Source organism: Danio rerio, chromosome 8 (genome assembly GCF_049306965.1).
Source record: "Danio rerio strain Tuebingen ecotype United States chromosome 8, GRCz12tu, whole genome shotgun sequence".
Lineage (NCBI taxonomy): Eukaryota > Metazoa > Chordata > Actinopteri > Cypriniformes > Danionidae > Danio > Danio rerio.
This window is the reverse complement of record NC_133183.1, coordinates 8,147,161-8,164,161: the sequence shown is the minus strand read 5'-3', so window position 1 is coordinate 8,164,161 and position 17,001 is coordinate 8,147,161. Positions and strand designations below refer to the sequence as shown.

The window sequence follows — 17,001 nt, the reverse complement described above, 5'->3', positions numbered from 1 at the left end:
CTATTATGATGTTGCTATCATGACAGTGCTATTATGATGATGCTGTCATGACGGTGCTATTATGATGGCGCTATCATAATGGTGCTATCATGATGTTGCTATTATGGCGGTGCTATCATGATGTTGCTATCATGATGGTGCTATCATGATGTTGCTATCATGGCGGTGCTATCATGATGGTGCTATCATGATGTTGCTATCATGACGGGCTATTATGATGTTGCTATCATGACGGCGCTATTATGATGGTGCTATCATGACCGTGCTATCATGACGGTGCTATCATGATGTCGCTATCATGACCGTGCTATCATGATGGTGCTATCATGACGGTGCTATTATGATGTTGCTATCATGACAGTGCTATTATGATGATGCTGTCATGACGGTGCTATTATGATGGCGCTATCATAATGGTGCTATCATGATGTTGCTATCATGGCGGTGCTATCATGATGTTGCTATCATGGCGGTGCTATCATGATGTTGCTATCATGACGGTGCTATCGTGATGGTGCTATCATGACGGATCAAGTTATGTCAGATATATTAATGTAGTGAATCATCTGATATTTATTGAGCAGGAGTAATATTCATTAAAATTAATTATTCGAAAAAGTGCGACTGCTGAGAGTGCACACAGCTTGGAACACCGATCATCACAGCCAAAAAAAATAGTCGTCAAATCAGGCCCGGATTGGCAAATCGGGAGGACCAGGAGAATTCCCAGTGGGCCGGTCCTCCCGATTTGCCAATCCGGGCCTTATTTGACGAGTAGTCTAGTTTGGGCCTATTCTTAGATGTCTTTTAGATTTTCTCTGACAGCCTAAATTTAGCCTAGTTTTAACCAAGACGACTATCTTTAGATGTCTATTACACATCTATTAGACACCTTTTGAAAACATATATGCTTGCTGGGAAGTGTCACTTCTGAAGAAAAATCAACACTGTAAACAAGTTTTTGCTGATTTACATTTTTGAGTTGAATCAAATGAACATTTTCTAGTCAATTCAACTTACATTAATCAAACTGATAATAATAACAAGTTAAACTTTTCATAACTAAAAAAAAACTAGTTGAAACCTGAGTAACTTATTAAAATACGTTAAAGCAACATATAAACATTTGCTATCATGACATGTCATTTTATATACAGTGCACTAAAGCATCTCCACAGACCATTTAGTGCCCGTGACTGTGTTCATGCGGCTCATGTTTGACCTCCTCGACCTTCATTTTATTCAAACAAGGATACTCGTCTAAAAAGAGGTTATAAGAGGCGATCAACTCCTTCCAGTAGCTTTTCTTCCCATAAATCAGCACGAACGCACTGACTGTGGTGTAAATACTGGCGAACAGCATAATCAAAGCCAGTGTGTTCTGCCGCATCAACACCACCGTGGTCTGCGTGTAAATGTCCACAACAACAAAACAGCTGTAAACGAACACCAAACTGAGCGTCATCTTGATCACCCGCATCTGAGTGCCGAGTTTAGGCCCGTGAGTGCCATTGCTGCTCGCCTTCATGTCCAGAAGATGCTTCGCCAAGTGATACGATATAGAAATGCTGCATTTGAACATAACGATTCCCGGAATGATGTCAGAAATTACAACGTAATAGAAGACGTAGACAAGCCCAGGCGTATCGCTTGGCATTATAGACCCACAATCGCCCAATTCGGTGGTGCCATTGTAATACGTCAACACACTCAATAAGGGAACGCAATTCGCAAAGCCACTCACAACTATCACCGTCAACACAATGTGGACGTGTTTCACAATGGCTTCTTGGATTCTTGTGTAACAATGAACGGGCTCAACAACTAATTTCGTGCCATAGTAAAAAGTCAGAAAGGCCGTGCTCCAGAATATGATGAGCTTCACACTGAAAACGAGGACTAACAATATGGCCTCCACCAGACTGATTTGGCAAACGGTGTCGATCACATCCATGGTCTGCCAGGAGTACGTCAGGACCTGCTGGGAGATGCTGGCAATGGCGATTGCTGTAATAATGAAGTCTGCCGGGTTCAGCTTGTGCTTTTTTCTGTAGCTTCTATAGTTGACTAGAAGCAGATACATGTTGAAGAAGATGGTCAGGATCGCCAGTACGCCGATCAGCAGCCAGGCCACCAGTTTGTCTTGAGTCGACAGCATGATGATGAGGTCTGTTAGTGGACACAAGAAAGAAGATGTCTTCAGTGAAAAAACAGTTGTTAACCGTTGTTATCTTCTTTTTCATGTTTGTTTAGAAGAGATTTGACAAATTGTGTTATTGAATGATCATGAAACACTGAAATGCATTTTTTATGATGTTGACAGTCATTTATGTGTCCCATGTTGCTAAAAACACTATTAGGACACATATATATTTAGCTAAAAAGTGAAAACTCAATGTTTTTGTGTTGTTATTTGTTCTTCGGGTTTAAAAATATAATTTTGAGGCAATGTCACAGCGATGAGATCATTGTGTAAATTCCAGTGTGGAGATTGGTTGTCTGTAACCGGCTGGTACAATGTGACATCAGTTTTCAGCACATCTGTTTAATAACACCCCATTCACACGGGGCTTCAGCGTCAACGCTTGACTGAAGGCGTGTCTGAAGTTGAGGCTGAAACGATCGTCATAGAAGCGTTAGCCAATGAAATTCAGTCAGCAATAGGCCACAGTCTAGCTGGTGTATTTGCATACAGCGATCTGATTGGTTGACGCTTCTGTCGGCGCTTGAAAAGTTGAGCTAATCCCTACTTCTGCAGTGAGCAACGCCTCTAAAGCGGCGCTGACGGATCCACAATGCAGTTCGGCAACGCCTGACGTCACCCATTAAAAGTGAATGGGAAGCGTTAACACTGACGCCCTGTGTGAATGGGGCGTAATTCATGAGAAAAACTTGTGAACGAGATGCTACTTCATTAATATCCACATTGTGTTGCCAACCGTAATTTAAACAAGTAGTTGAACAATTGTTTGGAGACACGGAATGCCAGTGATGTGCCGCAACAAAGGTTTTGTTTCCATTTCCCCGCGATAAGAGCCCAGTTCACGTGTGGACCCATATATATGGATTACAGTGGTCTGCTAACACGCAATTTTTTTATTACCCGAGAGCTTTTAGCCCCTGGAAATGGTGAAATCCGGATTTGCCGCTTGTCTCCTTTTAAAAAAAAAACGCAGTTCCAGTTGGTGTGGATTGTCCTGTCTCTACATATTTGGTAAGTGTTCAAATCAATGTTCTTTGTTTGTTTATTCAGATGGTTAGTATCGTCAGCAGTACTCTTTCAGTTTTTAAAGACATACCTTAGTCAGAAAGATTTAGTTACTAAGCTTACAGTTCGTTAATATCACTACAATATTATGGACTGGAAATCCTCCACTGCCACACAGCTCTCAGATCTGCTGTAAATGCTACTCTCTAAGAGCGTACTCACACTATGCTATCTGAATAGTGCCCTGGTCCGTTTCCCGGATCGTTTTAGAAGTGTGAGTGCTCTGAATCGGGCTCTCTGAGCGCGGTTCACTTGGGCTTTGGCGCTCTACGCTTGTAGTGTGAGTGCAAAACAAGCCAGAGCCCGAAACTGAAAGCGAGACGTGACATTTAAGGGACTGTTATACATGGATTTATTATTCACTCTTACTGTTCAATGAACGCAAACGGTCATAGTTAATTAAAAACGCAAACCCCTTCAGCAAACCCCCTAATTCCTGCAGCACGAGGACTTTATTATTGTTTATGAGAATCATAATTATCAGAATTATGGGAATTATCTGCCCAACAAATTCGACGACAAACATTTTTTAGTCTTTTGCCTCACCCAAAATATAAAATTACAAATAAATACATTTAGATCATTTACTTTAATCATTACTATTGAAATGTGAAGAGACTTTCAACCAGCACAACAAAACATCTTTCAGAAGACAATCACCTTAAAAATCTTCCTCTATTTATGTTGTCAATTCAAAATATTTTAATATAAGAAAAGCTATTTCAAAATAATATAAATACTTTATAGTATTAAAACAACACTGTTCTCAAACTGTATATGCAAAATCAGCAACTGAAATGTCAGAAATCCTAATAGCAAATTACACATTTTTTTCAGGTTATCTCTTGCTATTTATCATCTATAGAATATTTGAATTAAAAGCATTGATTAATTGAATCTGAGCAGAGTCATTTCAGTACCTTATTTTCCAAGTCTCAAATATTTTTCCTCATGTGCACAGTGCTAGAGTTCCTTGTGTATTTAGAGAATAAAAATACCAGAAAATGATGTTCTGTCGTCATGGCAAAGTGCATTTTTAAAGAAATGGTAAATGATAGGGAGAAAATTGATGCTGAATTGCTTTGGTCTGCTGCTGCTGAAAGCTCTACAATAGCCGGCTGACTTTTATACAGCAGCTATGAAGTCAGGCAATTTTCATATGCTGACCGTAACCATATTTAAAGCAGCGTGTTTTATGGCACAGAAGCATGACTAGTCATTTTAACCACTATCCAGACATTTGTGGTGGATTTTGAAGAGCTGTTGAACTTTATGTTTTTGGTTTTACACACAAATACACCCCAATATAGATATGCACACACAAACAGAAAGTCAAATACTGTACTGTCAAAAATAGTTAATAAAATACTAAAAATAAAATTAAATGTTTTAAATAAATAATATTGCAGTATGTTTACAAGAATATACGGTAACACTTTACAATAACAGTACATGAATAATGATGTATTAATATGTAAACTAAACATTACTTTATTATGAATTAATGATGAGTTAAGGTATGCACTAATCATGAATTAACTTTAAGTACAACATGAGTCACATGAGTTCATGTGTGAATAATGGCTACCTTAATTACTTGTTAGTACATGTTGTTAATTAATGTATTCATTAACATTTAAGTTTAGGCTAAATGTAACCCACATGAACTCATGAGCTGTTAATGTATAGTTATGTCATGACTTTACTTGGAGGGGCACATCACTATTAAGTCATCCTTAACTACTTATGAACTCCTCTTCATGTTGATGTTGACAGAACACTTTTCTATTGTTATTCAGTGTAAACTCACTAGTTGGACGTGTATAAGGAGTTCATGAGTAGTTAAGAATTGGTTAATGATGATGTGCCCCTCCAAGTAAAGTCACAACATAATTATACATAAACATATCATGAGTTCATCATGGTTAAATTAAGCATAAACTAATGTGGTAATTAATACATTAATTAACAAACAATCATGAACTAACAAGTAATTAAGGTAGCCATTATTCACACATGAACTCATGTGAATCATGTTGTAGTTAAAGTTAATTCATGATTAGTGCATACCTTAACTCATCATTAATTCATAATAAAGTAATAGCCCCTTTCACACATACAGACCTTTCCGGAAAATTGCCGGCAATTTTCCTGAAAGGTTGTATGTGTGAACAGGTCCTTTTTGAAAATACCGGTAAATTCGTTCTGGCTATTTTCCGGAAAGAGAAGTTGTAACATTACCGGCAATTTGCCGGAATGCTGCGCTGTGTGAATGCAGAAGAAAGATTCCCGTAATAAGCGCGTGCACGTCTAGAACGTGCTGACGTGAGACGTCTGCTTTAGCCAATCACAACAGTCAGACGCATTTACATCCGCGTGGTTTGTGAGGATAAAAGCCTTTGAATATTTTTCCAGACACATTTAGCTGCTAGAAGTTAGTCAGATCACGTTTATGTTCTTCTTAATGCCAACTGTGTAAATAATCATCGATGAGATGCTTATGATAAGCCGTTGTTTGTTTACCTTCAAGCTTTGCGTGCGCCTATGAGCGCCTGCACACGCACATATTATGAACATCTCGACATGAGAAAGTGATCCTGCGAAAGTTGTTCACAATATTGATCATCCACAGAGTTTGTAATTTAGTCAAATGTTTACAAACACAAGCGCAGCCGTTTAAAGCTCATTTGTGGTGAATGATGTCAGAATTTACCGGTATTTTGGAATGGATGTGTGAATGCTGTTTTCCGGAAAATTTCCGTAACGTCCTCGCCTGTGTGAACAGCGCTTTTTTCAATATACCGGTAAAGTCTTTCCGGAAATTTTCCAGATATTTACCGGTATCACTGTGTGAAAGGGGCTAATGTTTAGTTTACATATTAATACATCATTATTCATGTACTGTTATTGTAAAGTGTTACCGAATATACTGTTTTAGCACTATACTTTTTTTTTTACTTAAAACTCTTAAGGCACACTCCCACTATGCTATCCGAACTGTACACAGGCTCATTTCCTGGATTATTTGAGAAGTGTGAGAACTCTGAATTGGGCTCAGTCGTGGTTAAGTTGGCCGGCCCTGGCCCGGTTGGAAAAGGTGTGCCAGAGCATGGTTCACTTGGACTCAAAACCAGGGCCGGCTCCACGGGGGGGCCAGGGTGGGCCGGGCCCACCCAATCAGCAGCCTGGCCCACTCTGGCCCAACAAAAGATAACAATTTTTTTGCAATGCGTTTCATATCTGAGAAAGTAGCATACGATGTGACAGTGAGCTTTAAAACATGTTTTGTCATGCCAGGCTCATTAACAATCTTGATTAAAGGATACCGTTTAAATCATTTTAAACCATTCAAGCTGCATTAGATGAAAGAGAACCTAATTCGGTATAGAGCGCAGATTTCTGTGCGCATTCTAAGTGCGCATAACCAAATGCACTTCCCTTCTATGACATTTCATGCAGTCTTAATTCACACAATAGAAAGTCTTAAAGAATGCAAACACTTCAGCAGCAATGAGTAGGATAATCGGGAGATGTTTTGGGATCGGCCCGCCTAAACACTAAAGCATTTTTCTCACGGAAAGAGCAAATATTGTTATCTGGTAATGACGCACAGAAACGGACCAATCACAGGCAGTTTCAGTAGTGACGTTCGTGCAAATTGCAACACAAAATTCAAACACTTGTCTAAAGCACTTTGTTGTCATTTCTGCTTTGTCGACCCCAGATTAACAAAGGCACTAAGCCGAAAAGAAGAATGTTTTGAGAACATTAGCATAGCATTAGCATAAAACAAGCCTGAAATGTTCTAAAAAAATAATAAAAAAATAAAAAATTAAATCTGGGTATTTCATCCAATTTAAATACAATGCCTAAAGAATTATCTTTTAAACCTTCTATGAACTAAGTATAATGTTTTAAATACTAAGAATGTTAGAGAAATACATTCTCATACATGTTCTAATAACATTTTAAATACTATTTTGAGAATTTTAAAATTACATGAGACTGCAACTTTTTAAAAAGGTTTTGATGCAAAAAAATACGACATGAAGACCTCTAAAAATATTTAGAATATTCTTAGAATATTTAAAAAATAATGTTCTATACCTTAATGGGAACGGTAAGCAAATGTTTTATTTGCAGGGTTAGTTGCAATTTTTCATTTTTATAGTATGTGATTTGAGTATATTTGAGTAAATTAGATTTATTAAAGGCCTTTGTTAAATACAGCAAAAATAGGAAATCTGTCTCTTTTACACCAAAACTGAAAGGAAATGGGCAAAGATTAGAGGTTAATATTGTTAAACCTTCTTTCATAATTGTTACTATTTTCACATGCTTTACTGTTAAAATTGCAGGGTTCCACACCATTCATTCATGTTGTCCCAACACAAATTAATTAAGTTAATGTAACAAATGTAAGTAGAACATAAAACAATTCAGTTGTCACAAAAAAAATCTCAAGAATTAGGTTGTTGCAGCTCTTTTTAATCCATTAAAAATCCTTTTATTAAATGTTGGTTTGTTTCAAGAGATCATTATTTTACTTTTTTAAACAGACATAACCAAATGTTTAACTGAAACCTGTAATCAGAAACTTCGTGATTGTGATTTTCTTTTTGGTACCATCTCTTTACCATGGTATTGCAACATTTATTCCTTTTTTTAAAAGATCACAAAAACATTTTCATTACAAAAAACACGTTGTAAAAATGCAGGGTTCCACACAATTCATCCATGTTGTCCCAACACAAATCAATTATGCTAAATTAACAAAAGTAGATTGAACATAGAATAATTAAGTTGTCACAAAAAACTCTCAAGAATTAGGTTGTTGCAGCAAGTCACTTAAACAAGCAACAAAAAACTTTTTTTTTTTAAATGTTGGTTTGTTCCAAGAGATCATTATTTAATTTGATCAACAAACAACAACTTAATGCTAACTAGAACCTTAAGATATGTCATCAGGAACTTAGGTGAATGTAATTTTTTTTCTGTTATCTCTTTAGGGTATTACGGCATTTATACCTTTTTAAATGATCACAAAAACATTGCAAAGAAATTAGTGTTAAGTGAAGAAATTAAGTTAACTTAGTCTCTACAAATTGAAGTGGATTGAACATAAAACAGTTAAGTTGTCCCAAAAATAATCAAGACTTGTGTTGTTTCAGCTCATTTTAAACATTATTTTTGAGTGTATAATAAATTAATACTAAATTCAAAACAAAAATACTAGTATCGTAGGTACATAATACTAAAATAACACTGGTTTCTGTTCAGATGACAAAGTCTACGCATTTAAAAGTCTCTATTTCATCTCTAAAACGAAAACTTCTGACTCATGACTGCAAGGCGGCAATATTTTAATACATAATAATCTTTGTTTCTTCACCATATGTTCAACGGCACCTGCACAGACCTTCTGTTTTCTTTATGAGATGATCTTGTATAATTATTCAGATGCAGCCAATGTAAATCACAGGCAAATGTTGTGGCTCTTGAACTGCTTTGCCTGCGTCCTGTGCTAATGTGGCCCGGATGTTCAGCGGTTTTATTTGCTTAATTGGCACACAGATCACCGAGACCCTTAATGAGAGGAGAAGAACTCATTCACCTCATTCACAAGACAAATATGAGTCTCTCACCTAACATTCACATGCATTCACTGGAATAAGACCGCTGAAGTGTTTTTTAAGTTTTTATTTTATATTATTATTCATTTTATTTACTTCAGTCTATTTGAAAGAAAACAGCCTAAAATACTGTTGCTTTGTCATTCATTCATTTTTTTTTTTCAGCATAGTCCCTTTAATCATAAGGGGTCAAAGACAGCCTTTAGCTATAAAAAAAAAAAACTTGAAATCTGTATCAAAACATGAAACCATGTCAGCATATTTTAAACCCACCACATACTGTCATCAATTACTCACTCAATTCATTGTTTCTGTTCATCAGTTTGATAAAATTGACTTTCTTTAGTTGAAAAATAGGATTAATTTAAAGACAATACAATTAATCTGCCTTTCTGAATTGATTTGTTTGGTTTCTTTGAATTGTTGAATTACAGTGTTTAAGGCAAGAATACTTACATTTTGTATATTTGCAATCTGAAGGTTTTTATGATTTATTCAAGCAAAATCTATTTAAAAATGAATAAACAGATAAATCTAAAAACATACAAACAAATAAACAAACAAGCAAACAGTAAATAAATGTAAGAATAAATGAACTAATTAATTTCAGAATAGGCCCAAAAAACCTTAAAAATAAATAAATAAATACTACATAAATAAATGTAAGAAACAAACAAGCAATCAATACATTCAAAAATAAACAAACATAAAACTAAATTTAAAGTTAAACAAACAAACAAAAGTAAATAATTGTCAGAATAAACAAACAAAAAACTAACAATAAATAAACAATTAATAAATATGTGTAAGAGTAAACAAACAAACAATAAATGTACAGTATAAACAAACAAATAAATAAATGCAATGATAAAAAACAAAAGCAGACAAAAAATTAATAAATGTCAGAATAAACAAATAAAAAACTAATAATAAATAAATAAATAAATGAAAAAACAAATGACCAAACAAGCAAATTCTATAATAAATAAACAAATAACAATAAAAAAATAATTGTTAGATTAAGCAAACAATAAATAAATATAAGAATAAACAAACAAAAACTAATAAATAAATAATTAAATAAGAGAATAAACAAACAAACAAATACATGTCAGAATAAACAAATGAAAAAACAAGCAAATCTAAAAATGAATATACAACAAATAGATAAATAAATAAATATAAGAAAAAACAATCAATAAATGCAAAAACAAACAAACAAACAAACAAACAAATGTAAAGTTAAACAAACACAAAATAAATAAATGTTAGAATAAACAAACAAACAAACAAAAAACTAACAATAAATAAACAATAAATAAATTTATTTAAAATATACACAAACAAAAGAAAGAATATACAAAAACAAATGTCAGAATAAACAAACAAACAAACAAATAAATAAATGCATAATAATCAGTTTGTTTGCAGTATTTCCTTAGTGGAGTGTTAAACAAAGATACTCAAAATCCTATTTGTAAAAACTTTTGACTAATATGTAAAAAAAATAAATAAATGAATCCGTCATCACTCAATGTTCATATTATTGTGCTAGAAGTGTCGCATATTAGCGCATATTCAATGAAACAGTGTCTCATTTGCATATTTAAACACAAAATTAGAGAAAACTTAATACAAGAAATGTTTGCATTGTAATACAAGAAATGTTTGCATTGTAATCCGGAGAAATACAGTGCTCAGCATATATAAGTACATCCCTCACAAATCTCTCATTTAAATATATTATCTATAGGACGCTTTACAATTTTATATTTGTGCAGATACATTAGATTAGTCAGTACTGAAGCCAAATCTAGAGCTAATCTAACAAAATAACTTATGCTAACACTCCAAAAGTAGTCCACCCAAATATAAGTTTAATTTATAAAATTTAGAACAGCAAAATTCAAGGGAAACTAAAAATTATATAATTTTTTTTTTAAATGTTGTAGTCTGTCAGTTTTTTTCCCCAATATTTAACCTCAATATAAATGTAAATCTTTCTTTTTCCAAAGATGTTCGATGACTTAAATATATTTTAATAAATATGTGTTAAATAAATCTGTTTTGATCAAATGCACCAAAATATATGACCTATATCCACTGAGAAATGGATCAAAATATTTATTTTCAAAACGGGGTGTACTCATTTAATTTCAGCACTGTATGTTACTATAATCACTTATTTTTAAAACACTGTTCACCTGCAGTGTCTTCCATTAACAATCAGCTGATTATCATCACCACCACAAAAGCGTGTTGCTCTTCAAGAACTCTGCTGATCTCAGTTTATTCAGTTGAGAACAGTGAAAGCGGCTTCTCGCCTTCAGCCAAAGCTCTACTGGTTTCCTAGTAACCCAGCAGTCGCTTTTCTCTCTCGTCTGATAGTGAGAATACTTGCATGACCCTAACATTTTACCCACAGATACAATGGATTAAAGCCTTGGATAATCAGCAGAACCTACTGTATACTGTTTGTACTCTCATAAACCAGCGTATTCAATAATACATCTTAAAGCTCACAAACACCTTATAGTTATTTTCATGTTTGCATTATGTACACGGTCAAAAAGTGTAAGTCAGAATTATTAGCCCTTCTGAATTATTAGCCCTCTATTTATATTTTTCCCCAATTCCTGTTTAACAGAGATTTTTTTTCACATATTTCTAAACATAATAATAATAATAATAATAATAATAATAATAATAATAATAATAATAGTAATAACTTTTATTTATAGTGCGCTTTTCTAAGACCCAAAGCGCTACAGGCATACAAGGTTAACAAAAGCAGAACAATAAAAACAGTAAAAAAAAGACCACAATAAAACAATAAAATATGAACGATTCAATAAAATTTTATGATAAAATTAACAAAAATAATCAATCTAAGTTAAAAGCAACTTTCAAAAGGTGAGTCTTGAGAAGTCTCTTAAAACATTCCAGCGAGTCGGCGCAAGTGATGTAGTGGTTAGTGTGTCGACACATGCACTCCGGTGCTCGTGGCAACCCGGGTTCGATTCCGCCTCGCAAGCATAAGCCGATCCTTCCCCTCTCTCTGCTCCCCATGCTTTTCTGTCAATTCTCTCTACTGTCCTATCAAAAATAAAGGTGAAAACCCCGAAAAAATAATTATGAAAAAAAAACATTCCAGAGAAACGGCATTCCTGATGCTGATGGCTAGACCATTCCATAGCTTAGGGTCACTGTACGAAAAAGCACAACCACCGTCTTTAGTTTACAGCGTGGCTGATTCAATAAAAGTCCAGTTGCAGTGGTGTAAAGTAACTAATTACAAATACTCAAATTACTGTAATTGAGTATTTTTTTTCTCAGAAATTGTAACTTACTTAGTAGTTTTAAAAATGTGTACTTTTACTTTTCCTTGAGTACATTTTTAGTGCTGCATCTGTACTTTCACTCCACTACTTTCCTTCAACCTACAGTCACTACTTTATTTCCTCTTGTCTATGGGAATTTGAAAAATCAGTCCTGTAATTCCTGTCCAATTAAATTACACATAAAAGGTAAATTGCATCATATTGAACTACCTCAAGACATGTGCACTTTACATTGCAGCAAACTGTTTGGAAGCATTAAAAGTGTCCAAGAAGATGTTCAAAATCTTAACAGGCATTGGCTCAGAGACTGTTTAGATCAGAGATGCCCAAACACAGTCCTGGAGGGCCGATGTCCTGCAGATTTGCCTCAACACACCTGCACGGATGTTTCTAGAAAGCCTAGTATGAGATTGAGTAGCTAGCCCAGGTGCATCTAATTGAGATTGGAACTAAACTTTGCAGGACACCGGCCCTCCAGGATCAAGTTAACACAATGGAATCTATCAGATGTTGAATTTTAGTTGCCATAACTGATGAATAAATGTCAGTATTTGACGTCAATAGGATGTTGGTTCAAGATGTTGGCTCGACATTGGATTTTGGTCACTTTCTAACGACCTCAAATTAACCAAATGTCAACGTCTAATGATGTTACAGCTTGACGTTGTTTCAACGTTACCACTATGACGTCTATCAGACGTTGAATTTTGGTTGCCTACCTGATAAATAAATGTCAGTATTTGACAGGACGTTGGTTTAAAATGTTGGGTCGACATTGGATTTTGGTCACTTTCTAACAACCTCAAATCAACCAAATATCAACATCATTCGATGTCATTATTGGACATCAAAATAATGTTGTCCTTAGACGCTGGCTAGACATTGAATTTTGGTCACCTGACATCACACCCTAAATCTAACCTAATATTGACGTCTTATGACGTTGTGTGCCTGCTGAGCAATAACTAAATGCACTACAGAATGTTACGTTTAAACACACACATACACAAATTACATGGAAACGCATCAACTTTCAACAGCATAATACTCACTACTCACTACTTATGAGTACTTTTAAAAGGTCTACTTTTTACTCCTACTTTGAGTAATATTTACAACAGATACTTTTACTCTACTCACACTACATTTTTAGGCAAGTAATGGTACTTTTACTTAAGTATGCTTTTTCAGTACTCTTTCCACCACTGTCCAGTTTAAGAACGAAAACTTTGGGTGGGAGTGGCCAGAGTTGCCAGGTCAGGTGCTAGCCCATGCACTGCTTTGTATGTTAAAATCAGAATATAAAAAAAATCAATATGTGACTTAACAGGAAGCCAGAAAGTTGCTGAACTACAGGAGTGATATAATAGATTTAATAACTCATTTCTAATAACTGATTTCTTTTATTTTTGCCATGATGAAAGTGCATAATATTTGACTATATATTTTCAAGATACTAGTATTCTGCTTAAAGAGACATTTAAAGACTTAACTAGGTTAATTAGGTAAGTAGGGTAATCATTGGATAACGATGGCTTGTTTTTGTAGACAAATTAATACAAATATTGCTTAACGAGGTTAATAATATTGACCTTAAAATGTTTTTATTTTATTTTATTGAAAACATCTCTCATTCTAGCCGAAATAAACAAAAAGACTTTGTCCAGAAAACAAATGTCATCAGACATACTGTGAACAAAAAAATCCCTGCTCTGTTAAACATCATTTGGGAAATATTTGATGAAGAAAAATATCACAGGAGGGCTAATAATTTTCAACTTTATATATTATGATGAAAGGAAACTAATTCTTAATTTACATTTAAAAATAGTATATTTGGTATTTCATCCAGCTCACAAAGATGTACCAGAAAATGATTGATGAGGAATATGAAGTTTCACTAATCAGTTTTGTTAATCAGTTTTATGAATACTGTGACTTAAGTTGATTCGTGTCACTTTTAAAAGACAAGAAAATGACAGAAACCATCATGCGCATTTCAAAATCAACTAATCTGTGGGCACATTCATTCATTCATTTATTCATTCATTTTCTTTTCGGCTTAGTCCTTTTATTAATCAGGGGTCGCCACAGCGGAATGAACCGCCAATTTAACCAGAAAAGGTTTAACACAGCGGATGCCCTTCCGGCCGCAACCGATCACTGGGAAACATCCATACACACTCATTTACACACATACACTACGAACAATTTAGCTCATTCAATACTCCTATACATGTCTTTGCACTGTGGGGGAAACCGGAGCACCTGGAGGAAACCCATGCGGACAAGGGGAGAATATACAAACTCCTCACAGAAATGCCATCTGACCCAGCCGGGGCTCAAACCAGCGACCTTCTTGTTGTGAGGTGACAGCACTACCCACTGCACCACTGCTTTGCCTTCTGTGCTCACATATGAAGTAAAATGATACAAAAATAATTTACAACACTGTGAAAAGTATTTTTAGATAAAAAATAGTGAGTAAACCTGTTGCCTTAAAAACAACACATTGCATTCACGTTAAAAAAGTGAATAAACTATTCTAAAAAACGTTTCTGGAGAATTTTGTAGCCAGAAGTATGCATGGCTGCGTTTGGATTTTACTTTGATTTTGGTTTAATAATTCCAGTTCCAGAAAATTTGAACTTTCTATCTATTTTTTGATACGTCAGGTCTTACAGAGTTAAAATCGGTTTTATTTGTATTGTGCAAATTATATTTGTAAGGGTTTTGTGCATGCTATATATATTGAAAACGGGAAAAACAACAAATCGTTGTATGAATGCTGCAATGCTTAAATCATTTTCTGTTTTAAGCTCACGTGACCATCGGAAAGAACGGCATTTCATTTCTCACAGCAGGATCGCGTTCTCTGTTCTCGCAGTCCCCCGAGTTCGTTCTTCCGAGGTAACCTGCTCCTCCGTCATGCTCACTCCGCATGATATGAAGTACGTTCTCCGCGTTCTTGGAATCAAGAAACAAACATTAGCTCAACCACACATGCTTAATAGTTTCTAGTAGTCTTGAACACCTTGATTAGTTGGATCAGGTGTCTTTAATTAGAGTTACAGAGCCCTCCAGGGATCGAGTTTGAGGCTGTTTGTTAGAGAGACAAAGCAACAGCACCAACATCAGTAAGTTTTAATCAGTCCATTTTTGTAACATTAGTTGATTTGTGTCACTTCTAAACTAATAAAATGACAGATATCATTATGATTGTGAAAATGTTTCAACATATGGGATTCGTCAGCCCTCATATTGTCTCTTTTTTTATATAATGTGCTCTTTCTTGCTGCCATTGAATTAATCGAGCTACCGTATAACCCTTCCTTAAATTACCACACAGGCTTCACAATCTCTGAGTTGTTTGAACCTCATTACTGAAGAAAGTTCCAGGCGTAGTTGCTGGTATACAGTGTAAGCAGTCAAAGAAATAAACAAATCCAACATAATCCAGTTTTAGACATGAATCCACAGCAGTCACATATTTAGTAATATTAATAAATATTTATATAAATACCATTTAAGGAGAGTACAAATAAAACTGCTGTAAAAATTGTGTATTTGTTAGACATTTAAGTGATTGTGAGTTAGCAAGGCCTTGCATTATTTTTTATTATTTTTAGTTTGTTTTTGTTACTTTGTTATACTTACTGAGTCTATGCACTTGTATATAATTATACTCTTCCTATCTTTTTATGTATACCACTGACATTGTTCTGTATATGTCGTTCATACAATAATAATATTGAAATAAATAGAAATTAAAAGAATGGGCCATTATGAGGCGATGAGGGCGGGAGTGACACTGCAGCAGGAGGGGGCGCTGTTGCACAGCTAAGTTACTGCCATGCATTGATTGACCTGCAAATGCAAATCAAACACAGCAAACAATTTCCTTCCCATCATCTCTGAATCACAGAGCTGATTTGAGCTGAACGCTTGTCAGAGCAGGTGCATCTCAGGGGAAAAACAGTTAGCCGGAGACTGAAAAAAGAAAGAAATAAAAAAACAAACCACAAGGTATTAAATGAAGGCTTGTGCGAATGCAGCCACTAGCATGCAAACTGGAGAATGAAAAATGGCCTGTTTTACCCTGATTTAATTTCAGTCACTCAATGCTGTGCCAGTGATGTAGGCTAAAACATTTGTGCTGTCATTCAATTACATTATATATATATATATATATATATATATATATATATATATATATATATATATATATATATATATATATATATATATACACGTGTATATAAAGAAAAAGCTAATTTAATCACAATAATTGCATATTCACTAGTGGTTTAAACTTTTGAATCATTTAGATTTAAATGTAATTTTACTTTTTCGTTTTATTTTTCTGTCTTTACCTCTGTTATGCTCCACTTAGGCTTCATTTATTTGATCGTAAGAGAGTAGAAACGTCAAAAAATGAATTTATTATAATTTTAAATGTTAAATGTTGCATTTTCATTTGGTGCAAAGCAGGATTTTTTTTTCAGCATGATTATTACTCGTCGCATGAGCAATAATTACTTGGCGCATGAGCAATATGGTATTATTATTCTATAGTCATCATATATTTCACATAATATTGTATTATATTTGGTGATCAGGAAATGTGCTATAGACAGTTGAAGTCAGAATTATTATTATTTTTTTTTATATTTCCCAAATGATTTTGGGTATGTCTGATAATATTTTTTCTTTTGGTCTTTGTTTTATTTTGGCTAGAATAAAATCAGTTTTTAATTTT

General features: G+C 34.5%; 1 protein-coding gene across 3 annotated transcripts; it reads right to left on the bottom strand.

The window, feature by feature from the left end:
• Positions 1 to 1,016: 1,016 nt before the first annotated feature.
• Positions 1,017 to 15,317, bottom strand: tas2r202 (taste receptor, type 2, member 202). Of its 3 annotated transcripts, none has more exons than XM_021478328.3 (2): positions 15,102 to 15,317; positions 1,017 to 2,169 (listed from the first exon to the last, which is right to left on the bottom strand). In XM_021478328.3, exon 2 carries the CDS (start codon positions 2,156 to 2,158, stop codon positions 1,184 to 1,186), a length of 975 nt encoding a protein of 324 aa, XP_021334003.1. In that variant the 5' UTR covers positions 2,159 to 2,169; positions 15,102 to 15,317; the 3' UTR covers positions 1,017 to 1,183. The 3 variants fall into 3 exon arrangements, with proteins under 3 accessions (XP_021334003.1, XP_073766017.1, NP_001094099.1); XM_073909916.1 differs by having other exon boundaries at positions 15,067 to 15,277; NM_001100629.1 differs by lacking the exon at positions 15,102 to 15,317 and having other exon boundaries at positions 1,184 to 2,158.
• Positions 15,318 to 17,001: the final 1,684 nt, after the last annotated feature.

Excerpts from the sequence above, each read along its gene's own strand:
- tas2r202 (XM_073909916.1), bottom strand. The coding sequence starts at position 15,094 with ATGAAATGCCGTTCTTTCCGATGGTCAC. Across the intron at positions 2,170-15,066 it reads CCGTTCTTTCCGATGGTCAC|ACCTCATCATCATGCTGTCG; the intron begins GTGAGCTTAAAA and ends GTCCACTAACAG.